Source organism: Peromyscus eremicus, chromosome 6 (assembly GCF_949786415.1).
Source record: "Peromyscus eremicus chromosome 6, PerEre_H2_v1, whole genome shotgun sequence".
NCBI classification, from domain to species: Eukaryota; Metazoa; Chordata; class Mammalia; order Rodentia; family Cricetidae; genus Peromyscus; species Peromyscus eremicus.
In genome coordinates, this window is record NC_081421.1 from 116,632,073 (window position 1) to 116,657,836 (window position 25,764).

At 44.8% G+C, this 25,764-nt stretch overlaps 1 protein-coding gene and 1 long non-coding RNA gene across 2 annotated transcripts; one reads left to right on the forward strand and one right to left on the reverse strand.

Annotated features, from left to right (window-relative positions):
• Positions 1-633: 633 nt before the first annotated feature.
• Mcoln3 (mucolipin TRP cation channel 3) lies at positions 634-25,764 on the forward strand. Its single transcript, XM_059266395.1, has 12 exons — positions 634-861; positions 5,845-6,012; positions 8,972-9,125; positions 9,766-9,850; positions 10,384-10,480; positions 14,636-14,735; positions 18,648-18,760; positions 18,839-18,988; positions 21,995-22,096; positions 22,185-22,307; positions 23,585-23,791; positions 24,663-25,764. The coding sequence occupies exons 1-12, from the start codon at positions 634-636 to the stop codon at positions 24,795-24,797; spliced, it is 1,662 nt and encodes a 553-aa protein (XP_059122378.1). The 3' UTR covers positions 24,798-25,764.
• On the reverse strand, positions 19,484-23,790 carry LOC131913642 (uncharacterized). The gene is made up of 2 exons (XR_009379944.1): positions 23,681-23,790; positions 19,484-19,885 (listed from the first exon to the last, which is right to left on the reverse strand). It is a non-coding gene; the product is annotated as an uncharacterized LOC131913642 (long non-coding RNA).

Here is a 25,764-nt window from a genome sequence, read left to right on the forward strand (position 1 = left end):
TTGACACGGAAAAGAATTTCAGGACTAGTTAACAGGCAGAGTGGGAGTTTATTAGTGACATTTAATACACTTTTTAAGCATGAGGGTGAAGAGAGAAAGAGAGGTGATCCAGAAGGAAGAGTAAGGTATCCTCATGCATGGGTGTGGCCTTCTCGAGAGAGGGTCACAAGCGTCCTAGTGTCAGCCTCATGTACCACCGTGGTGGCTTTCAAGTCACACCTCAAAGCGTTGCTGGGAAACTTCCTGTTTCATTTTTTGGTAAGTAGGATGGCAGGTGGCTCCAGAGATATCTGGGGTGGAATTATAATCTAATAAAGTAGAACCCAAGAGCCACCAGGGTCGTGCAAGGGGGTTTTAATATGTCCTTTTCCCGTTAAGGGGGTTTCCTAGTGAGAGTTCTAGAAAACTGCGGGTTTACTGTTGGAAAGGGAGGAAGGCCTTAAGCAAAGGTTCATCGTTCTAGAACTTTTGATTCCCAGCTGGCGAGGAGCCCCCCCATTCCTTTTTCATGTCCCCTGCTCCCCCTCCCCTGCCCCCACTTCGTCTTTCTGTTCTGTCTGACTGACAGGGATCCTTTGACGTGGGCTTGTGCCTTTCCCCACTGAGTGGAAATGTTTGGTTCCCTCACTAGAGATGGCAGACCCTGAGGTGGCTGGAAGCAGCTGCAGCCCTCACCAGGATGAAAGTCACTGCACTTTTCACCAGAGCTCGTCCCCCCGTGAAGAGCTTCTCTTAGAAGACCAGATGAGGCGGAAACTCAAATTCTTTTTTATGAATCCTTGTGAGAAGTTTTGGGCTCGGGGTAGGAAGCCATGGAAACTCGCCATACAAATTCTGAAAATCGCAATGGTGACTGTTCAGGTAAGCATCTCCCAACACAAGTTAGGTACAAACCTCTTTGCGCACCAGAGAAGGAGGGCCTTGTTCATGAGACAACTTTTACCTGCGTGCCTAAAGACATCAAAAACATAAGAAAAAACACAACTGTCTAAGTTAGGGTTTTATTGCTGTGAAGGGACACCATGACCACAGCAACTCTTATAAAGAAAAACATTTAACTGGGGCTGACTTACAGTTTCAGACCATTATCTTCATGATGGGAAACATGGGGGCGTTCAAGCAGACATGGTGCTGGAGAAGGAGCTGAGAGTCCTACATCTTGATCCATAAGCAACAGAAGGAGACTGTGTGCCACACTGGGCTTAGCTTGAGCATGAGACCTCAAAGGCTACCCCAGAGTGACACACTTCCTCCCACAAGCCACACCTCCTCCACACCTCCTAATAGTGCCACTCCCTGTGGGCCAAGCATTCAAACACATGAGTCTATGGGGACCATTCCTATTCAAACCACCACAGCAACTGTAAACTCTTCTCTCTTTAACATTTCTGAAAGACTTTGGCTTTTTATTTTTTTTGTTTCTCTCTCTCTCTCTCCCTCCTCCCCTGTGTGTGTTGAGTTTCTCTTTAAAAAATTTTTGAGACAGGCTCTAACTATTTAGCTCTAACTGGTCTGGAACTCCCTATGGAGACCAGACTGGCCTTGAACTCATGAACATCCACCTGTCTCTGGCTTCCCAGCGCTGGTATTCAAGGCATGCATCAAGGCATCCAGCTTATTTTCATTTTTCATATTATAATTTTACTGCCATAATAGTTTTCAGGAATAAACATTTTTAACATTTGGATCCTAATGAAGACATTTCTTGAGAGGGATATAAATCTTCCACAGGTACTAGCTGACTCCCAACATGAGGTTTTTCATTTATTCCTAATATTCTGGGCATTCCTTTCTCTAGAAACTGCATGGATTTTTGCTGTAGGCAATCTCTTGGATTCTTACAGGCCCAGATCATGAGAGCCGTGTAGTGGAAGAATATGGAGTCGGCAGATGGGAGCTTGTATCAGCCTGTAAAATCAGTGCCTTCATTTTTGTGAGAAGGGAACATTTCAATCTATTTTCCATAGCTTCTTTTAAATTTTTTTGAGGAATCATGTTTTGTGACAGTTGCCTAAACTGTTGTGGTTTATTATAAAAATGGACCTTGGGAGCTGGCAAGATGGCTTCCCTGGTAGAGGTGCTCACCGCCAAACGGACAACCTGGATTTGATTCCTAGAACCAACGTGTTAGAAGTTGAGAACTGACTCCTGTCAATCATCCTCTGACATCCACTCATGTGTGCACACACAAACAAAAGAAACAAATGTCAGAAAAAGGACTCTCCTGCTGGTGAGGGGAAGTATCTCTTGTTAAAAGCAGAAGGACAAACATGAAGGCCAAGTTTAGGTTAGTATTTTTATTTTCTGATCTTGGTGAACATCTGTTATTGAAGGAGAGTTTTTTTAAATGTTAAGATTGCTAACTTTAATTGCTTGTTAAAATAAGCACTTGTGATTAGTAAACCAAGGCAGTTTCTAGAATCATTCGAAGTTGGTGGAATTCTTGTTTAGATTTCTAACCCTAGACTTGGGTGACCACTCTGTCCCAGTGCATGGTTTCATGCCATTCTAACCATCCTCTAATTGGAGAAATCCCAGCCTCTCTCACGTTACAGAAAGGTACTGATGTTTACAGTGTTTAAGAGGCCTCGTGGTTCATAAGCGGCTGCATGGAGACTCCAGAGGCAGATGCGCTTCCTCTTCAATGTATCACCATGGAAACACGCTCAGTTCTCAGTATAATACTTGGCAAGTTGCACTTGAAATTTTATTTCCAGGTGATAATGAAATATGTCACAGCACTGAAAGGCTTATTTGTGTCATTTATATGGGGGAGCCTGTACCAGTTGGATAGGAATGCTATTTACTTGGATAATAATAGGTACATTTTGGTGATGGCTGTGTGCCAAGCTTTATATACATATATACATACATACGTACACACACACACACACACACACACTCACGCTCAAGTCTTAAAACAAACTGGACCTGAGCTGTGCATGTCTGTCTCTCAGACAGTGGTGAGGCTTAGTGTGCAGTGTTCCCTGTGTGACACAGGAAACTATAGCAGAGAAGAAGGATGCACAGTCTTAGATTTGCACACTCCAAGAGTTACGTTCATAATTACTCCCTCATCTTTTTAGAGAATCCCTAGTAGTTACTAGTGTGGCCAAGAGGAATCTTAGTCAGTGGTTTAAGCCTTTTGGTATGAAACACACAAAGGTGTTTGGTAAATATGTTTTTTGTTTGTTTGTTTTGAAATGGGGTCTCAGTGTACTATTCAGGCTAGTTTGGAACTCACTATGGAGGCTAGACTGGCCTCAAAGTCAGTGCAATCCCGTGATCTTAGCCTCCTGAGTGCTGGAATCCAGGCAGGAGCCTCCATACCTAACATTGGCGATATCTTTCCCTCCCTTCTCCCCACCTTAGAATCTTTTAAAGAAAAACTACATTTAAATTCTCCTCTCTCTCTCTCTCTCTCTCTCTCTCTCTCTCTCTCTCTCTCTCTCTCTCTCTCTCTCTCTCTGTTTGCCATGTGTGTGACAGTGCCCCTAGAAGCCAGAATAGGGTGCCAGTTCTCCTGGGACTAGGATTATAGGGCATCGTGTGAGGACTGGAACTCCAGTCCTTTGCAGGAGCAGCAAATGTTTAATCACTGAGCCATCTCTCCAGCCCCCATACCTGACTCTCTCTCTCTCTGTCTTGGTTTTACTCTGTGTGACCCTGGCTCTCCTGGAACTCTCTTTGCATACCAGGTTGGCCTTGAACTCATGAAGATCCACCTGCCTCTGCCTCCCAAGAGCTGAGACTAAAGGTGTGAGTCTCCACACCCAGTGATCCATATCTCTTACTCTTAACTATAATCTCTTCTCAGCCTGGATCTGATCTCTTCTCTGTCTGGATCTGAGCACTCAAACACATTGTACACAGGCTGCTTTGTCACTGGGAAAATGAAAATGGATGTCTCTAGAACTGGGAGGTTTTGCTTTTCAGCAGCAGAAGGAAGATGTCTGCATCTCTAAGAACTCCCGCCCCAAGGTCCCATTTCCCTCATCATCTGTCTCATTCTCTGGAGTACAGAAGGTCTCCCAACCACTGCAGCCTCTGTCTGTCATCGTGTTCCAGAACCCAGGCTCACTGCTTGGCACTTTACAGAAAAGGGGGAGGAAATGGGTTTATTTAAGATTTGGCTAGAACTTGGAAGGAAGGGAAGGAGGGAGGGAAAGAAGGAGAGGAGGAAGAGAGACAGAGAGACAGAGAGGGATAGAGACAGAAAGACCTCGCCTTCACCTGGCCTCTAACAGTGTTACAGATTACAGAGAAGATGTTAATACAGCCGTGCAGTCTGTGGGTTCTCCTGAGAGGTAAGTGGTCAGAGTGTAGGCTGCTAAGACAATTCAGAGGAGACGGCACCTTCTTTACAGAGTCCTTCCCTGGCATCAAAGCTGAAGGTCCAGCCCCGGCCTAGGTCTCCTAGGGAAGTCTTGTATTTTAGGTTCTTTTGAGGGCCAGGACAGGTTGTGTCCTTGCTGTCCAGCACCTAGCTCATGGTGAATTCTGGAATGCACCTGGATGTTTGAATGTATTTGTAAGAGTATCTTTGGGAATGCTTGGGAGATCCTTGGACCAGTGTTGATAGATTTCATGTCCCTAGAGTACCAAGCTGTCATATTTAGCTTAAAGAAACTTTTCAGAAATGAAAGTCAAGTTAGGTAGAGGATGAAGGCCTGTGGATGCAGGTCAGATGTCAAAGGGGGAGAGACAAATGCATTCTTTCACACCAGATCCTAGGAATACATTTCCTGGAATGATGGGATAAATGGAGCTTGGATTTAATCTTTCAGACATGGATTGTAATTTTGACTACACACTTCCTAGTCATGTGACTTTAAAATTATTTAATTCCTCTGAACTTTTACAAGCTCACCTGCAAAACTGCTGTATTAGGGACCATGCTGTGCAGCTGATACCTGTGGGGAGAGTTTCTGCAATGGCGCTCACACACAGATGCTCAGTGTTATTCCCAAGTACACCTTGCCTCATCTGTGGGTCTGAACCAGAGTATCTGAGGGAGGGGCGGAGAGAGGGGAATGGGATGAATGAGAGAGAGAGGAGAGATACTGAGAATGAGGGAGAGAGAGAGAGAGAGAGAGAGAGAGAGCATAAAGGAGAGAGGGGAGGAGGGAGGGAGGGAGGGATACTGAAGTGGTTTGGGAGGGATAAAATAGAAACGTGGAGTGAGGCAAGTCTGATTGATGGCTGCACAGTGAAACAACTTTTTTCAAACCTGAACAGTTGGATTTCATGGAAAATTCTGCCTGAATATTAATGAAATATTATTTTAATATACTCTAATTTAGAGAATATAGTTTCGATTTTGGGTCTTATTGGGACAACTTGGGTAATGAGGTCTAAGACTTTAGTCTGTTCATAGGGCTTAGACTTTCTTAGTTTGTTATCTAGTAAGTGTGAACATTCCTTCTCTTCCTCTTCCCCCTCCCCCTCCCCATGTGTCTCTCTGCGTGTCTCTGTCTCTCTCTCTATATACATATGCATTGTGTGTGTGTATGCAGTGTATGCGCACGCACATTTCAGCATGTGAATGTGAGTGCATACGTGCCACGGCATGCATGTGGAGACCAGAGGACAAAGCTGAGTGTCAGTTCTCCATCCAGGTCTGTTGTTTTCCACTGTGCACACCAGACTACCTGGCCCGTGAGCTCTCAGATACTCTCCCATCTCCACCTCCCTTGTCCCTACAGGAGTGCTGGATTGCCTTCTGGATATCCTGCCAACCCCCTTGTAAATTCTTGCCAGCCAAGCCCCTGAACCACATGCCTCCATCTCTTTTCTGTTCAGCTTTTTCATCCTCACGCTGTTTCTTTCTTTCTTTTTTTAAAGCTGGTCCTGTTTGGACTGAGTAACCAGATGGTAGTAGCTTTCAAGGAAGAGAACACCATAGCCTTCAAACACCTCTTTCTGAAAGGATACATGGACCGGATGGATGATACATACGCAGTGTACACTCAAAACGATGTGTACGACCAAATCATCTTTGCGGTGGGCCAGGTAAACCAACTGTGTGCATTTGCTGTGGATTTTGTTTGTTTGTTTTAGGTATTAGGGTTGAACTCAGGGCCTTGCACAAACAAGGCTAGTGTTCTAATAACGAGATACCCGGACAGTGGTGTACATCCTTTATCTGGGAGAAAAAACAGACTGGAGAAATGCTAGGGACAGATTATATAGAACCCCACACTCCAGTGTACAGTTCTGCTTGGAGACTTATGAATAAACAATTCAAATGTAGTTTAAGGGCTGGAGAGATGGCTCAGCAGTTAAGAGCACTTGCTGCTCTTCCAGCGGACCTGGCGTTTGCTTCCCAGCACCACATCAGGCAGCCCACAACTGCCTGTGACTCCAGCTTTAGGGAATCCATTGTCTTTCTGGCCTCTGCAGGTACTCCCTCCTCCAACACAGGGCACACACACACACACACACACACACACACACACACACACACACACCTCTAAAAGTAAAATACTTATTTAAAAATTGATTGAAAAATATTACCAACAAACTTTTATACAAGTAGAATAAAAGCTTTTGTTTTCAACCAGCAGAAGGTTGAATTTCAATGACTTGATTGAAAGAATCAGGGATAGGACTTAACGCGAGAGCTTCAGTACTCGAAATTACTAACATAACCCTGGATGTAAGTAGTCATTAAGTCTTCACAGCTTATACTTTTGGAGACCTATAACCAATAATGAGATTTTAATTTGGAAGTTTGTGTAACAAGCGAGGCCTTCAAACTCATGTACAAGTGAGGCTTTCATGTCATGTCTGGTGATTGCCCCGTGATGCTAACTGCCGGACAGAAAGGAAACTTGTTTTTCATCCTCCAGAGTCAAATTTTCATTCTGGATTATTCTTGCTATAATTAGTACTTTCTCAAGGTTCAAAGTCACTTCTTTTGAAGGGTTAGTTAAAAAGTGTTTGAGGTCAGTATATTTTTGTTTGTTTGTTTGTTTTTTGAGACAGGGGTTCTCTGTACAACAGCCTTAGCTGTCCTGGAACTTGCTTTATAGACCTGGCTGGCCTCAAGATCTGCCTGTCTCTGTCTCCCAAGTGCTGGGTAGTTACAGATCACATTTCAAAATCATTAAATCCCTTCTTCAAGCATTGTTCCCCAACAATTGTGACTCTTCATTTTCTAGGGACAACCTGTTCAAACAGAGATCACGAGCTGCTGGGGTGAGATTCATCTTTACAGTGCCCAGGCTCTTAGTTAGCAGTGGGAATAGGAAACTTAGAGACAAAAACTACATGAAGTTGTTAAACAGAATCATGCCCTACAATTTCTGGAGGGAAAATAGCAAATAGCTTAGCGGTGAAGTTAAGTTTAGAGATTTTTTAATTTTTTAAAGTGTGTGTGTGTGTGTGTGTGTGTGTGTGTGTGTGTGATATGTGTAGGACATGACGTGGCATTTGTGTGAACGTCAGAGGACAGCTTTGGTTGTAGTCCTCAACATCTACCTTGTTTGAGATCAGAGTCTTGTTCGTCGTTGCAAATACTAAGCTATCTGGCTTGCAAGCTTCTTGGGGGATTTCCTTGTCTCTGCTCCTCACTTCACCATAGGAAAATTGGGATCACAAATGCATGCTATTGCATCTGGTTTCCCATGGGTCTCGGAGATTTGAACTCATGATGAGGTGGTAAGTGCTTTGCACACTGAGCCATCTCTCAGCCCTAGACTTCACTTTTAAATATATTAAGTATCTGCAAAGCACTGTACCAAATGTATATGTTTCTTAGGTGTTATGTAGAGACAAGAAGTAAATAGTCCATTACATTTTGTTGTTTTGAAACAGGGCCTTATGTAACCCAAGGTGACTTCAAACTTTGTAGCAGAGGCTGGCATTGAACTTTTGGTCCTCCTGCCTCCACCTCTGAAAAGGAATCACTATGCCTGGCTAAAGGCTTGGAAATGCTTTATAAAATTTCTTTACCTTTATCACCAGGACTAAACTCCGTCTTCAAAACCCTGTGTCTGGCACTGAAGCCACACAGCTTGTTAGATCTCCATGTTAATTCCATGGAGAGTCCTTAACTTAGCTGTCACGTTTTTTTCTGCTGCTATAGAAAAGTGTCTGTCAGGATAATAAGTGAAAGCAGATTCTCTCTCACAGTGCTAGAGGCATGAAAGGCTAAGATCAAGATGTCCACATGCTCAGCTCTCGCTGGAAGGGATACAGAGGGGCAGAAGGTCCTCATAGTCCCTCCAGCCCCGTTATGTTGGAACTGCTTGGTCTAACAGCTCAAGCACAGCATGTTAATTCCTGCATCTGGCTGTTTTCTCTTATTCCCCCACTCAGCGGACCACTCTGCATTGCTTTTAAATAATCCACCAGAAATCACAACTCTTATTATACTGCTCATGCAACAGGGAGACACATACTCTGTCCATGTCCACACATACCTAAACCTTAATCCGTGCGCAACATCACAGCATTTGATGAAATTACTCCACGAAGAAGGAAGTATCAGAGAGACACAAAAATGTTTGCTAATGGGTTCAGAATCCTTGTTGTATGTGTTCCAATAACGGGGGAGGACCACAAGTGAGCCATGTAGAATTGCTTTACTTCTGTAGTGCACTGCTTGGCTTTGATTTTACTTTACCTGTCAGAGAATGACCTGGGATGCTCATCTAAGTGAGAAAGAAGATTCTGGGTCAGGAGTGTAGGGAGAGCCTGCGGTCAGAAGGCTGTTGGCTTGGAGAATTCCTGGGTAGATTGTACCAAGCATCTGAGTAGTCAAGGCCTCCATGGGGCTTTCCTGGGACTCAGCTGTCCCTTTGATCTCTGCTGCTCTTCCTCAGAGCCTCTTGCTCAGATGCAGCGTCCCACTGTGTGTTTCCTGAATGTCTGCACACTGAGGGCAGGCGGGAACCTACCCTCTCAAGACATGGCACCCCTTTGTCCTGGTTGGTGTTCCATTTCCGTCTCTCTTTTTTGGATGAAGTACTTGCAACTTCGCAACATCTCTGTTGGCAACCATGCTTACGAGAACAAGGGGACGCAGCAGTCGGCTATGGCCATCTGTCAGCACTTCTACAAGCGAGGAACCATCTGCCCCGGGAATGACACCTTTGACATTGATCCAGAAATTGAAACAGGTGATGATCTCCTATAACCTTGAACATGTTTTTTAACTCCCTGATTTGTTCTAAGCCCCGTGATAACTGCAGCTCTGAAAACAGTGATAGTCAGTGCTCTCATGGCACAGGAAGAACTCTACGGTTCTTATGTGTCAGCTTCTTCTTCTTCTTCTTCTTCTTCTTCTTCTTCTTCTTCTTCTTCTTCTTCTTCTAAGACTGTTTTTCTCTATGTAGCTTTGGAGCCTTTCCTGGAACTCACTCTGTAGCCTAGTCTGGCCTTGAACTCACAGAGATCCGCCTGGCTCTGCCTCCCGAGTGCTGGGATTAAAGGCGTGCGCCACCACCGCCCGGCTATGTGTCAGCTTCTATTGTGAACCTTTGTTATACAACTCATGAATTCCACAGAAAAACAAGCAGATAAAGCACAGAGGAAATAGAAACAGGGAGAATGATGACATTCTGAGACAGAGTTTGAGTCTGTCTAAATATTTGACCACTCCAAAAATGTCTTACGTCTTAAAAACAGGATGCCAGAACAAGTGGCATTAATACTGAACTCTACAGTCTTGATGTAAAAAGTAATAACATGAATAATTGCTCTTACTGATTATCCTTTGAGAATGCATTTTATTTATGGTTTTGTTCCTTTCTGTGGCAGAATGTTTCCTTATAGAGCCAGATGAACCTTTTGACATCAGAACACTTGGAGAAAATAAACTTAACCTGACCCTGGACTTCCACAGGTGAGGAAAGTGGAGCCATAGCCCGGCCTATGTGTCCCCTCATCTCAAGTGTCCTCTGGAGGGGTGCACAGCCTGGCTTGTGTGTGTCCCCTCATCTCAAGTGTCCTCTGGAGGGATGCACAGCCTGGCCTGTGTGTGTCCCCTCATCTCAAGTGTCCTCTGGAGGGATGCACAGCCCGGCCTGTGTGTGTCCCTTCATCTCAAGTGTCCTCTGGAGTGACACACAGCCCGGCCTGTGTGTGTCCTCTCATCTCAAGTGTCCTCTGGAGTGATGCACAGCCCAGCCTGTGTGTGTCCCCTCATCTCAAGTATCCTCTGGAGGGACACACAGCCCAGCCTGTGTGTGTCCCCTCATCTCAAGTGTCCTCTGGAGGATGCACAGCCCGGCCTGTGTGTGTCCCCTCATCTCAAGTGTCCTCTGGAGGGGTGCACAGCCCAGCCTGTGTGTGTCCCCTCATCTCAAGTGTCCTCTGGAGGGATGCACAGCCCAGCCTGTGTGTGTCCGCTTATCTCAAGTGTCCTCTGCTTTCCAGACTCCTGACGGTGGAACTTCAGTTTAAGCTGAAAGCTATCAATCTGCAGACAGTTCGCCACCAGGAACTTCCTGACTGTTACGACTTTACTCTGACTGTAAGTGTGGGCTGTGCTGAATGGGGCTCCTGTCTAGAAAAAGGTTGTTTTATCTCGGTGTGTGGCTCAGGTTCACATACTGGTGCTAAGGAAGGCATGGTCAGAAAGGACGTTCCGCCCTGAATGTGCCTGGGACGTTGCTCCTGCTAGCTCTGCTCTGCACACTGCTTACTTGGTGCTTGTCTGCTGCCCCTCAGTGCATGTTCTGTAAGGAAGGGACTTACCTTGTCTGCTGCTGTCTCCAGTGTGGGGCCTGGTGTACAGCAGATGACGAAATACTGAAGGATCAGGAGAGTGTGTGTGTGTGTGTGTGTGTGTGTGTGTGTGTGTGTGTGTGAGAGAGAGAGAGAGAGAGAGAGAGAGAGAGAGAGAGAGAGAGAGAGAGAGAGAGAGAGAGAGAGACTGCTTTCCACTGTTGCCAAGGGGTCTTTGTTGAACTTGCTCTCTGTGGATGTTTGCAGCCTGGGGTTACTGCTCATAACTCCGCTGTGTGGTTCTGAGTGCTCTGTTCTGTCTCTCTTCTTCCGTCCCCTTCCTGTATTGTATGTGTTCCAGTTGCAGATGGCGCTGCTTAGTTCCCTTAGCACGGATGCTCTCAAGAGGGTTTATTATTTCAAAAGACAAATGTGAGTGCTAAGATGCTCAATAGGGAAGGATGCTGTGGCCAAGCTGATGACCTGGGTTCAGTCCTCCAAATCCACATGATGGGAGGAGATAACTAACCTGCAAGTTGTCTTCTGACCTCTACATGTGCACTGTGTGCTCAAACACACAAGAACACACTACACTTATACCTATATATCCATATATACATATGATATATATGGATAAGTGTGATTTTTTAAAAAGAAGATGCGTCGATAACACATTCTGTATGGCCCCACATAGGTCAGAACCTGAAACCTTTGTTCTGTTTGAAACTATATTGCCTCATTTGTACAGCCTTTGCAGTAGCTTATATTCACGAAGCTTGATTAAATGGTTGTGAAAAATGGAGTTTTCAGGAGTAGGGGTGAAATAACATTCCATCATATAATATAATAATATACGGAGAAGTTTAACATGAAAAAGCATCCAAACTTGAAGAGAATTTTGAACCATACTATACATGTTGATCCTGGTATTAACCAGCAGTGTTACCTGATTTTAAAGATTTTGAGATACCATCAAGTCTTCTCTATCTTGAGTTTGAGAAATGATGTTTTCACAGTTCTTGCAGTCTTGACACCTTCTTGCTTGACATTTTGTGATTCTTCAGTTGTAAACACAGTCTATAATCTCCCAAGAAGTGCGCTGATTTATTGTGTTCTCTTGTTCTAGCTTTCATGGCCTTTTCCTCTTCTCACCTTTTTATATTTTATGTGGTTGACATCTTACTCTTTATTCTAGAAGTTTCTAGGTGTTTGACATCATCTCTGTTATACTGGACGCTCCTTGAAGCTTATAGTCATTTTATTAATGTCTTTCCCCTCAAACAACGCACAGTAGGTGAGGCTAATATTTGTTGAATGAATTAAAAAATGCTTGTGAAATCTGGGTCCTTTCCAATGGCTTGATTTTGATACCTAAGCCTCAAATTCATTGAAATAGTCTTTAACTTTTGCCTGCATGTGCTAAGTCAGATTTATAACAGAAAAAATAGTTCATCTGCATTCAGAAGTCTCACATGATGCTGTTTGAGGTTCTTTATTAGGCATGTGAACATCTGAATTCTTTTGTGTGTGTGTGTATGTGTGTGTGGTATGTGTATGTGTTCACATGTGTGTGGCACATGGTGTATGTATGCGCGTATGTAGTATATGTGCACCTGTATGTGTGTTCACACATGTGTGTGGGAACATGCATATATGGGTGCATATATATGTGTGTGTACATGTGTGTAAAGTCCCACAGTTAACATTAAGGGGTTTCTTTGATTGCTTGATCCTTCACCTATTGAGGCAGGTCAATGGATTCTGTCACTGAACCCAGAGTTCACCAGTTTTGGCTATTCTGGCTAACCCACTTGCCTAGCAGATCCCTTGTCTTAGTTCCTCAAGTGTTAGAGGCAGCCGCCATGTCTGCCTGGCTTGCCCATAGGTTCTGGGCATCTGAACACCAGCCCTCACACTTCGGTAGTAAGTGCTTACATCTTCAAATATTACAACCCTTTTTTTTTTCTGTGATACTCTTTTAAAATCCTAGCCAGCATCCTTTCCTCTTGGGGAAATTCAGCATCTAATGAGGCTTACTGAGATGTAACTCAAGTTATCTACTGTGTCCCTAGCAGTCCTTGAGGCTCTTCTTGTGGAAAAAGAATACTTTCTCATTGGCAAGGACTTTTCGTCCCATCAAATGACACTGACATCTCCTTGTGTTCTTCAGCCACTGTGGGGAGGGCAGCCAACAGCAGTGGCCTCGGTGGTATAGGGAAAGAAGCTGACTCTCTGTCTGGAGGAGACACAAGGTGACTAGACTCTTTGAAGTTACTCAATATCTCACATCTTAGCAATGTATGTTCTGGTCTTCTGATGCAAGCAACTTCAGAGATGTATGAGCAATTCTTTCCAAACTGTTGTAAATGGGATTTAGTTTTTGCTATAGTAGAAGGTTTTGCAACTACACCATTGTGCGATGTTTTAGTCACTTGGGCCATGTCTGACTTCCCTATGTGGAGAAACTTCAATAAAATTCATTTAAATGGCAGAGCCTTCTGAGCATTTTAAAAGTTCTTTGAGAGTTTTGTAGAGAATACAATGTCTTTTGATCGTGTTCACCAGCACTGTCCCCCTCTTCCAGAGCCTGCTCTACACCCCTCCCGCTTAGCCCAGTTAGTGTTGCCTGGGTATGCGTGGGTATAAGGCCATTCCCCAGAGCACGGACAGCTTGTTAGAAGCCACACACCCAAACGTAATGACTCCTCCTCTTCCAGTAGCCATCAGCAGAGCTCCTCAGCTGGGGGTGGAGTCTCTGAGGTCTGTCCTCCATCTCTGCTGTAAGGGGAGTGTCTTAGTCTTGTGCAGGTGCCCACAGCTGCTGTGCGCTCCCGAGTGCAATGGCATAATACGTCCATAAGACCATGCCACAGCCATCCTCCCCATCTTTTGGCTCTCACAGTCTTTCTGCCTCCTCTTCTGTGATGTTCCCTGAGCATGGTGGTGGAGTGAGGTGAGAGAGTTATTTAGGACTGAGCAATACACGAAGGACTTTTAACTGGATGCTTCCCATCCTTTGGTGGGAAAGGGAAGAAGATGTAGGTGATTTTCTTACCTTTCCTTCCTTTTCTCTGCATGGAGAAAGCAAGGAGATTAGAAGCAGACCCGGGGGACTGCAGAAGGCATTGTGCTGAAGCTCTGTGCTACTTTCACCCAGCCTTTTCACCTGGTTATCGCAGAAGCAAGACATGCTAGCCACACTATCCCTGAGCCCTTTGTAATACATGTGATACCATGGTGATGGAGAAATCTAGGCCCAGAATGAAATAAAAAAAACTCTCTGTCTGCGGTGTCTAAAGACAGAAATGATGCGCTTCTGTGTTAGCATAATTTCCCAAACACCAAAAAGCCATCCAGAGTTAAGATCCTGCTGGAAGGTGGGGCAGAGCTAACCTGTCCGAACTCCTGCCAAATCAAGTATCTAGAATCAGAAGGAGGGGAAGGCACTCTTGTTTGCTGGGGTGTCCAGGGCTGGAATGCATCCTAGAAAAAAATGGGGTTTTAGACACTGAAATCTCTCTATACCAGATCCAATTCAATATTATCAACTCATAGAGAAATAAAGTGGTACTCCAAAGATTAACAGTTACCATCTGATCAGAGATGAGGGCCAGCATTTTCTGTGTCCTTCAATGAACTACTTCCTGATGGATTCAGAGAGCTAGCTTGACTCCAAAACTTAGTTGTAGCCGGGCGGTGGTTGCGCACGCCTTTAATCCCAGCACTCGGGAGGCAGAGCCAGGCGGATCTCTGTGAGTTTGAGGCCAGCCTGGGCTACCAAGTGAGTTCCAGGAAAGGCGCAAAGCTGCACAGAGAAACCCTGTCTCGAAAAACCAAAAAAAAAAAAAAAAAAAAAAAAAAAAAAAAAAAAAAAAAAAAAAAACCAAAAAAAAAAAAAAACAAAAAACAAAAAAAAAACCACTTAGTTGTGCACACTGGACCCTTTTTCTTGTCTTTACAGATAACATTTGACAACAAGGCTCACAGTGGAAGAATCAAAATAAGTTTAGATAATGACATTTCTATCAGAGAATGCAAAGACTGGCACGTATCTGGATCAAGTAAGTAATAAGCTCCACCCATTTGCAGGATGGCAATTAAATAATTAAACGTTAAATTACTGCCTGCAAGACCCAAGGACCACTAAGTAAAAGACCGAGCTAGTTCCAAGTCTCTTGATATTTTGTAAGCAAGTCAGTGCATCATAGATGTCTGATGTTTCAGACAGAACACACTTTCCCACAAGTCCTCACCTGCCTCCTCCTTACTAACTACCACAGTTCTGCACGAAAAGCCTACACACACCTATTTTCCTCATGCTAATATTTTTAAATAGCTCAATGAGCAGCAGAATCCTTATGTTTACAGATGAGGAAGCCAAGGTTCAGAAGTGATGTGTAGTGAGCCGAGGTCTTTTTTTTTTTTTTTTTTTGGTTTTTTCGAGACAGGGTTTCTCTGTGTAGCTTTGCGCCTTTCCTGGAACTCACTTGGTAGCCCAGGCTGGCCTCGAACTCACAGAGATCCACCTGGCTCTGCCTCCCGAATGCTGGGATTAAAGGCGTGCACCACCACCACCCGGCGTGAGCCGAGGTCTTAAGCGAGGGAGAAGTCAGGTGGGGTTTGACCTTGAGGCTAAGACACATCGTAGTTGTCTTCTATCTGGCTTATAAAGTGAAGTAAAATATGAAAATGTCTGTCCTAAAATATGAACAAAAACTCAGGTCAGAATGAGTCCTGTCAGGAACTGGAAAATTCTGCCAGGAAAGGATTTCCGAGTGATTTCTAGGCCCTCTTAAGTAGCCCGGATGGAAGGCTGCACCGCACTGAATGATTACATGAGACTTTTGGGAGTCTACTGAGAAGAGGAAATGTCTTGGACAGCTGCTAAGACACGTTCCTCAGTTGGTAGATGTGTAAGTGTTATTCATCAGACCCACAGGAGGGTAGGCAATCAGTGTTGCAGGGTTTGTTTCTGACTGGTTTGTCGAGCCCCGAGGTGATCACGATGAGTGTGTAGAGTGAAGCGTTCCTGCTGCTGTTATTTGCACCAAGAGGCAGCTTTGAGTGTGGGAGGCTCTCAAATCACAAGCTTCATCGCTTCTTATTTGTCTATGTGGAGTGCAAGCCTGTTTTGCCATCGGTGAGCAGCATCCCACATAGGGAAAATGGGAGCCTACTAAGTGCCCGGCACAGAGGCCGCCTCTCAAATGTCTGTTTCTTGGTTTTTAAGTCTTTCTAATTCAGAGTTAGACATTCGGGAAGCCATGAGAAGCCACCTGGCAAACATCAGTGGTTTGCTTTACTACAGCTTTCTCTGAAACTGTTTCATCATTGTGTCAGCTGACAGCAGCCTGACTGGTAGAGAAAGGCTCCATGGGTACCGTGGCTGCCGCCTCGGCCCTCTTCAGTGGCACTATCATGTGGGCCATGGCTTTGCACTTTTGATTCTCCAGCATCTCCATATGGCCGAACAAAGGCTATCCTCCCTCTCTCCTCTTCTCCCTTCTCCTCCCCTCCATTTTCTCTCTTCTTCCCTTCCTTTTTTCTTCCTTTTCTTCCTCTCTCCTTTTCTCCTCCTTTTCTCCTTCTCCTCTTTTTCCTCCTCCTTCCCCTCCTCTTCTTCTTCCATTGTGTAAACAGGGTCTCTCTACGTAGCCCAGGCTGCCCTCAAACTCACAATCTTCCTGCCTTGGCCTCTAAGTTCTGGAACCTTAGGTTTGTGCCACCAAGCCTTGCAGAAGCTGGTCATTTCTCGTCACCCAAGGCTCAATTAAAGCTTTGGTGAGGCCTCTTTCTTGGCTGCCTTTAACAGCATGGAGGGATGACTCTGAAACACTAGTCTTGTCTGGAAGGCTTAGTGACACTGCACTTCTGGTTCAGTGGTTTATGGCAAGGGCTGAGGATGTCCCCTAGTGACGCTTAAAAAAGAAAAAAAGCTAAAAACCAAAAACCTGATGCAGAGTGGTAGGCGCCAGAAGCAGGCTGTGAAGGATTGAATGACAAGTTGGTCACACTGTGTACCCTGGGATAATCATGTGACCTCCTTGTGCTTCAGTTTTCTCACATGCCAAGCAGGGGAAACCCTGACAGCCTCACTGGGGCTGTTGTGAGGCTGCTACACACACAGAGCACCTGGAACCGAGTCGGGCGAGGACGTGGTTGTGACTTAACTTCTCTTGTATCACTCCACTCTGTGTATTGTTGGTGCGCCTGCTTATTCCCTGGCTCGGCTCGCTGTCTTAGATGCTCGCATTAGGTCAGGAGCCTTGTCTGTCTTGTTTACCACTGTGTTCTAGTACCTAGAAAAGTGCCAGCTACATAGGGGTGCTCAATGCTAAGTACATTATCGAGCAATTTAGGAAGGCTTATTGATAGATTGACTTTTTTCTTGAAAGATTTTCACTATATGTAGTCCAGGTTGACCTCAGACTTAGTATATAATCCAAGCTAGCCTAGACCTCCTGGTAATCCATTCTGCTTCTTGCTCCCAAGTGCTGGGATTATAGGCATGCACCATCACACCCGGCAAGGAGAACCTATTCAGCACAAAGACCACAAACCAATAATTAAAGATCTTTGATTTGGAGTGCTTTTTCTTTTCTTTTTCCCCCTTCAGACAAAAAGAAAGCATAGTTTATTTTTCTGAAACTGCAACTGTAACTCAACTACTCAACTATTTCTATACAATTGGTTTTTTTTGCTTTTTTTATTTAAAAATTTTTTTATTCATTTTACATACCAACCACAGATTTCCCACACTCACCCCTCATCCCCTCCTCCAAAAGGGTAAGTTCTCTCATGGAGGGGGACAGCAAAGCCTGGTACATTCAGCTGAGGCAGGACCCAGCCCCTCTCCCATGCCTCAAGGGTGAGCAAGGCATCCCAACATAGGCAATGGGGATCCAGAAAGCCGGCTCAAGCACCTGGGATAGATCCTGATCACACTGCCAGGGGCCCCTCAAACAGACTCAGCTACACAACTGTCTCCCATATGCAGAGGGTCTCATCCGGTCGCATGCAGGTTCTACGACTGTCGGTCTAAAGTTCACAAGTTCCTATGAGTTTGGTTCAGTTGTCTCTGTAGATTTCCCCATCATGATCTTGACCCCCCCCCCTTGCTCATAGAATCCCTTTTCCCTCTCTTTGACTGAACTTCTGGAGCTCGGCCTGGTGCTTGGTTATGGATCTCTGCATCTGCTTCTATCAGTTACTGGATGAAGGCTTTATGATGACAGTTAGGATATTCATCAATGTGATTACCAGGGTAGGCCAGTTCAGGCACCCTCTCCACTATTGCAAGTAGTCTAATCTGGGGTCATCCTTATGGATTCCTGGGAATTTTCCTAGCACCAAGTTTCTCCCTTACCCCATAATGTCTCCCTATATTAAGATATCTATTTAATGGCTCTCCCATTCCATCCCTCCCCCAGCTCAACCATCCTGTTCCCTCATGTTCTCATCCCTATCCCCTCCCTTCCATTGCCCCCTCATCCCCATTATTGGCCTCCCTCATACCCAGGGCATGTTCAATCATGCCACAAGGACACTTACTCAATTATGTTCATAGCACCATTATTTGTAATAGCCAGAACCTGGAAACAACCAGATGCCCCTCAACTGAGGAATGGATAAAGAAAATGTGGTACATATACACAATGGAGTATTACTTAGTTGTAAAAAGCAATGACATCATGAAATTTGCAGGCAAATTGATGGAACTAGAAAATATCATCCTGAGTGAGGTAGCCCAGACTCAGAAGAACAAACACGGTGTGTACTCACTCATTAAGTGGATACTAGATGTAAAGCAAAGGATAACCAGGACCCTCAGCTCTCTTTAAATACCAATGGGAAGAATGCTCCCAAGTTCTTTTTCTGGTTGTGATTCTGAAATGCTTGGATTATGTAAATTACTGTAAAAAGAAGCCGACATCATCATATTGATGCCTCACTCACGGCTCTGTGTCTTCCAGTTCAGAAGAACACCCACTATATGATGATCTTTGACGCCTTCGTCATCCTGACCTGCTTGTCCTCACTGGTGCTCTGTGCCCGCTCTGTGATTAGAGGCATTCAGCTGCAGCAGGTAGGGCGCTGCTCCCCGAGATGCTGCCCACATGCTCAGCCGCAGGGAAGCTCACACTGTCTCTCCTCTTCCCCAAAGGAGTTTGTCAATTTCTTCCTTCTCCACTATAAGAAGGAAGTTTCCACCTCTGATCAAATGGAGTTCATTAATGGATGGTACATTATGATTATCATCAGTGACATACTGACCATCGTTGGATCAATTCTGAAAATGGAAATCCAAGCCAAGGTAAAAACTGTTCTTCCCAATCGTGTTACCACAGTGGTAAAATGTATTTTTCCAAACTATGAAGAAATTCAAAGCAAATGCTTTCTTCTGCAATTTACATTCAGTTGACAGTAACAGTTTTCTTAACTAGAAGTCTCTTGATCAGAGTTTTAAAATTCATAATCTGTAAACTAATAGGTCAGAATCATATGTGGCCAGAAAATGCTCTGTGCTAGACCAAGAGAGTTCAAACACTCCAGGCCACATACACCAAAAGTCATATATACACCAAGGAAATTACACTAAAAGTTTTCAAAGGAATTGTTAAAGTTAGGTATTCAGGAGTATGGGGGCAGGGGAAAGTGAGGTCAAGGCACGACCCTGTGTATTTTTACCTTTATTTCCTCTCACAAATATGCTTATGTTCTTGCTTTTTCTATTGGTATTATTCTCTTGAAATAAGATTAGTCTAGGGTTAATCTTTCTCCCCAAACAAAAATAAAAATATTAACAATGTTCAAATGAATCTTGCTCAACTTTATACTTTCTTGCTGTAATTAACTGCACATCATCTAGGAAGCTGGTTATAAACGTAGGCAGACTCACAACACAGGGGCAGGGTCAAAGGGCAGCTTGTTCTCTTTCCTGAGACAGTTAGGGTGGGGCTCTACATTGGCAGGTTGTTCAGCTCCGTGCAGTCATTCAGGGACCTGAAGTCTCTTCATTTGTTCTTTGTCAGAAGTTAAGAGCTCGTCCTGACTTCATGATCGACACAGGGTTGCCTCATGAACTGGCTACAGCCCGTGGGAAGTGAAAACCCCAGCTGGGGGCAGCTCTCCCGTGTCATGTGGCCTAGGCTCAGGAGTAGCAGGTTTCATTCCTGTTCACACCCTCTAAAGTGAAGCCAGTCAAACTCACCTGCAAGGGCATGTGGGGAAGAAATAGACATATGTTTGAGAAGAACGGGGGGTGGGGTGGGGGGGTGGGGGGGTGGGAAGGGTTGGGGGTTGGGGGTGGGGGGTAAAAATGTCACTCACCATGGGTCATACATGGCTGCCATTTGAGTAGTTTAGCTTTAGGGAACAAAAAAGAAGATGGTGGATTGTAGTAAATATTTATTTTATTACTTTTGAGATAGGAGCTCATGCAGCTCAGGTTATCATGGAACTCACCATGTAGCTGGGACTGGCCTTGAACTCTGATCTTCCTGCCTCCACCTGCCAGATTCTGGGATTACAGGCACATACCACACATAGCACAATTCTTTGTTTTTACCAACCTCAGCTATCCTTTCCTTTGGTGAGCCTTCAATAGTGTCCAACATTTTCTTCATTTTCTCGACCATCTTCCTCTCCTCTGAAACCTCTAGCACACCCTTTCACCCCCACCTCACTTCCTGTTTCATAACTGAAAGAGACACCCCTTCCACAGCCCCCCTGCCCTGCCTCATGGTCCCCAGTGTCCGTATATTCTCATGCTCTGAGTGATTCCGGCTGCTGTCCAAGGCTAGCTCCTTCGCTTGCCTCTCAGGAGCTGACCCCAGGTTCTCCGCGGAGAACATAGCTTCAGCTACTCTTTCTCCTCTCTGGCAGTTCTTTGTCTTCCGTAACTTCCCCATACGGTTTTTGCTTCTTTGGTAAAATTAAAACCCCAGTTCCTCTACCCAGCTGTTTCCCCACGTCTCTGCTCCACTTCATGGAATGAAAGATCTCAAAATACCAATTCACCTTGTGATGATTCTGCTCCCCTGACCCCTGTTTTTCTAGGATGTCTTCCAGTCTGGCTGCCTGCCTCACTTCCCCATTGAAATTCCTTTCTGCAGATATCTCACGGATCATTGCAGTAGCTTTTCACTGCTGATCTGGTTTGTGTTGGGTTGCCTTTTAGCTGAAGGACACTTATCCAGGCTTCCTCCCGATCCTGACTGGCTTTCAAAGCTTTCCTTGCTGGTCCCTTCTCACTTGGCCAATCCCTAATGTGAGACACTTTGAGACATCCTGCTTGATGTTATCGTCTTGACCCAGATAGATATTTTGGTATTTAATTGCCAATGTTTGCCAAATCTGCATCTCCATCTAGGACGCTTCTGTGATGCATCCTGAATATCCAAGTGTTGACCCTGTGTCTTCTCTTGACTATCCACCTATCTTCTCAGATTTAACATACCCAACTCAGAACTCCTCCATCCTCCCCAATCCAAATCTACTTCTCCCACCGCCTTTCCAGTGTCCATTAACAGCAACTCTGTGTGTTCACGCCCCAAACCACATGTTCACTGACGTTTCTCTCTTTTATGAATCCCCTCTCTCCTGTGCTGAATCCCAGAGGGAACCTACATGGTCTACCTTTGAAAATGACCCCATCGCCTTTGTAATTCCAGCCTGGACCAAGTCATCACCGACTCTCAGTCACACTTCTCCAGGACGCCTCTCATCCCTGCATCAGTAGGCTGTTAGACACACAGCCAGCATTTGATTATGTCACTCTTGTTCAAGGCTCTCAAGTCTCCCTGACCCCTTCTGACAAAAACCACGACCTTAAGTACCCATGAGGTGTTATACTACCCACCCGTGACCCCCGGGTCTCCACACTCCGTCTGCTGCTCACTTCCTGCCAGGTTCCTTGGTGCCTCAGGTCCTTTGTATTTGCTGTTCTGTGTCTGAAGTTTCTTCTAGATTTTTGCTTAACTTTCTTCCCCATGTCTTTCGGATCTTTGCTTCCATGTCACCTTTCATTGAGAGTTTTCCTGCTCATCCTATTTCAAACTGCAAACTCATACTCCTTTTTCTCCCTCTGACTGATCTTTCTCCTCAGTACTTACCATCAATGAATGTGCCGAAGACTGCATTCATCTAATGTTGTTTTATGTTCCACACATTCCACTAGAGTGTAAGCTTCATGAGGGTAAAAACTATTTGTCAATTGCTTTGTCCTTCACACCTAGAACAGCTCCTGGTGCTCAGCTACTTAATATTTCTTGCCAAACTGACATACTGCTATTTGACCAATCTTTCCCATTCTATCTAGAGTCTCACAAGCTACGATCTCTGTAGCATATTTCTTGGGACTTCAACCATGCTCGTGTGGCTCGGCGTCATCCGATACCTGGGTTTCTTTGCAAAGTACAATGTAAGCAATCCTACAGAAACCATCAGAATGATTCCACTGCTTTGAGTAAAGGGCAGAGGGATTCTAATGCCCCCTCTTGCTTCCACAGCTCCTTATTCTGACCCTGCAGGCAGCGCTGCCCAACGTCATCAGGTTCTGTTGCTGTGCCGCTATGATCTATCTAGGCTACTGCTTTTGTGGATGGATTGTCCTGGGCCCTTACCACGACAAGGTACTGACAGCCAACGTTTTTCCTGACATTATTAACCTCAAATGACAAGGCCAATGGCTTCTATTTTTGTGATTACTACTTTTTATTCATTTCTATTTTTGTTTGTGTTCAGGTTGGCCTTGAACTCACATAAATAGTCAAGGTCCTTGAAGTCCTGAACCTCCTCTATCTCCCAAGTGCTGGGATGGCAGGTGTGTGTCAACATACCTAATTTGCTATTTTATCCTTTTTAAAAATATTCATACTTTTATTTATTCTTTGAGACTTTCGCACATATACACAGAATATTTGATCATATTCATCCCCTACTTCTCCAGTTCCTTCCAGATTCTAACTTTATGTCCCTTTTTTTTTAAAAAAAAAATAACCCGATGGGTTCAATTAGTGCAGCCCACGTACACATGGGTATGGAATCATCCACAGTGGTATGGTCACCCTACTAAGGACCACACACTGACTCCCTGGAACCAACAGCCATCAACTGCCAACAGTGTTTATCCTTCTTAAATGAACTCCTTTGATCATGCAATTCAGCCTTAAAATGCAGAAAGTCATACATCTACATCCACAAACAGATCTAATAGTGAGTGCATCACTGTAAACCAGTCAAATGTGAACACCTTTCTAGAATCATTGATCTGCTCCATTGCCTGAAATCCTATTTGGAATACATAGATAATTATGTACAGCCAGTGAAGTTGCTTAGTCCGTTTGAGTTCACTGATATACACCCATACAACTATAGGGAAAAAACCTGTAGGGATATTTGAAAAGTGTGAGGACCGCCATCTTGAATCGTAGACATTATCTTGAGTTTGGATGAGCTTCAAAATAAGGACCATGGGAGTCTGGAACCTGGATGTCTCTGCAGAAGCATTAAAACCATTTCAAGGGTTTCTTTCTGTGAAAGGGGAAAGGGAAGGGAAGGGGAGGGGAGGGGAGGGGAGGGGAAGGAAGGGGAGGGTCGGGTCGGGTCGGGTCAGGGAAGGGACAGCATGACTCTGAAAGTCTCCGAGAGAGCAGAACTGTCCTTCCTGCTCTTGTTCAGGCTGCTGCAGCACAGAGGAGGGTCAAGAAAGAGCTGCTTGACTCTGGACGAAGCAGCAGGGCTGGGACACGGCGTATGCAGCCAAGCAAGCGCTGTGGCTACCTGGGGGTGGTTGTTGGGAAAGTGTCACCTGGGATAGCAGGTCTGACTATTGTCAGGATGATGTCATGAACAAAAGTCTCCGCACGAAAGAACAAGAAACCAAACTTTTCTTGTCCCCTTTCCCCAGTTCCGTTCTCTGAACAGGGTCTCCGAGTGCCTTTTCTCTCTGATAAATGGAGACGATATGTTTTCCACGTTTGCAAAAATGCAGCAGAAAAGTTACCTGGTGTGGCTGTTCAGCCGAATCTACCTCTACTCCTTCATCAGCCTCTTCATATACATGATTCTCAGCCTTTTCATTGCGCTGATCACAGACACGTATGAAACAATTAAGGTAGGTTCGTTGACAGTGGGGGCACCCTGTTCTAGAACGTGTGTCGTGGCAAGGCAGCTTAGTGCTAAGAGGGAGGACGTCGGTGGAGAGAGATGCAACTTAATTTTAACAACTGGGGAATAGAAGAAAGTAAAGGAAAAATGGAATTTCTAGAATGTTAAATTTCTTGTTTCTCAGTATTCATGTCAAAAAAATGAAAGAGAATTATTTTTTCCTTTTTTTTAAAAAAAAAATTATTGTTAGTTGTTCTAAGGATCAAACCCAGGGCCCGGCACATGTCAGGCAAACCCTGTGCCATTGAACTTCACGTTCCCAACTCTTAAGTACATTTTACAATCTTTTGTTAGTCTAATAGTGGTTAGTAGGTACTGGGTGTACACAATAGACATTTGAGAAAGGCACAGCTTTGTGAGATCATCTGTGGAAGATGAGACATGCTCACAGCTCAGATCCCAGCCAGGCTCCATTAATCTAGAATGATTGGGATTCCGGCTGCCTGAACCAGGCTCCACCTAAGGAGCTTTCTTCACACGTCTGGGAAATGGGCAGGCTTGAGGGCAGACCGGTGGTGGACACTGTAGGACTTAGGACAAAGCTGGCTACGTATTTCCCAGGAGAGGGGTACAGACAAGGTTCACACGCCTCTGTAGGTGACCGGGACGAGCAAGCACAGGTTTGATGCTGAGTCCCAGGCCCATTTCACTCCACCTAGCCTAAGAGCGACTCCAGAGGTGACCTCTCCTAGAAATGCCTGGGAGTGCCAAACTACCCCCAGAGAGATCATCCCTTTGCCAAATGCTCCATTATGGGTTTGGAATACAGCTGTTGGAGGGGGCCCTATTAACAAGGACGTTTTCCTTCTTCCATGTAGCACTACCAGCAAAATGGCTTTCCAGAAACAGAGCTTCGAAAGTTTATCGCAGACTGCAAAGACCTCCCCAGCTCTGGAAAATACAGATTAGAAGATGACCCTCCAGCATCTTTATTCTGCTGCTGCAATAAGTAACCATTGGGTTTCTCTGTGCTCATAGAGGAAAACAGAGTACGTGGCTGAGTCAGAGACAGTGTGGATAATTTGTGATCACGCAGCAGTATGTTCAGAGGCTAGTATTCTGAACTAACTCACAACTATGACTTAGCAAAACCTGTTTCTATTTTTAAAAATATTTAGTGGCTTTGCTGCTTACATTAGCATTTTAAAAAATAACTGATTTGGTGAGGGAGCTGCCGGATCATTGCTTCGTCTCAGCTGCTGTAGCTCTCGCGTGGGTTCTCTAGGCCCCCTTTTGCCTTACAGTGTGGCTTGTACCTGCACTGGAAAGTGAGCTCCAGTCTCTCAGTGCCCGTGGATGACCCAGTGTCCCTCTCTGAGAGTTGAGATCATCATTACACATCTGACGTCACTGGTCTTAGAGTCTCCCCTTAAAAGAAGACAGAACAAGAGAGAGGCCTCCAGCGTAGCTGACAGTGCAGTGCCTGGCTCTTAGAGACAGCCATTTTATGATGCTCATATTCATTGAGAAGCTTTCTCTGCCTTTCAGTGTTAAGGTACAAGTCCAAGAAAGTCTAGACATGAAGAAAGTTAAGTGTGTGCCAAGGGGGTATGTGATCAAGCAGTGATGGTTTTATTGTCATCCAAGGAGTGTGGAGGAATCTAGTGATATGCCGTGCCTTCCAAAGGCCTGTCAGTCTCAGCAAAGCCACGTGGGGTCAGGATCTGTGGCTTTATGGACTGCAGTTCTAGAACCCATGCTCAAACTTTTTAAAAATGAATATATGTAGCTTGAAAAGACACTAAATTAGGCTGTACACTTTGTAGTCTACTGATGGGCAAGTATGGGGATTTTTGTGGTATAATATTCATTTTGTGTACTATTTATCCATGTCAACATTAATTCAGTTATGTATAAAACGACTTTATAAAAGCATTAAAATTTTAACATTTTAATGTTGCACTAGAGACATAATGAAAA

Excerpts from the sequence above, each read along its gene's own strand:
- Mcoln3 (XM_059266395.1), top strand. The coding sequence starts at position 634 with ATGGCAGACCCTGAGGTGGCTGGAAGCAGCTGCAGCCCTCACCAGGAT. Across the intron at positions 18,989-21,994 it reads AAATGGAAATCCAAGCCAAG|AGTCTCACAAGCTACGATCT; the intron begins GTAAAAACTGTT and ends CATTCTATCTAG. Across the intron at positions 23,792-24,662 it reads ACACGTATGAAACAATTAAG|CACTACCAGCAAAATGGCTT; the intron begins GTAGGTTCGTTG and ends TCTTCCATGTAG.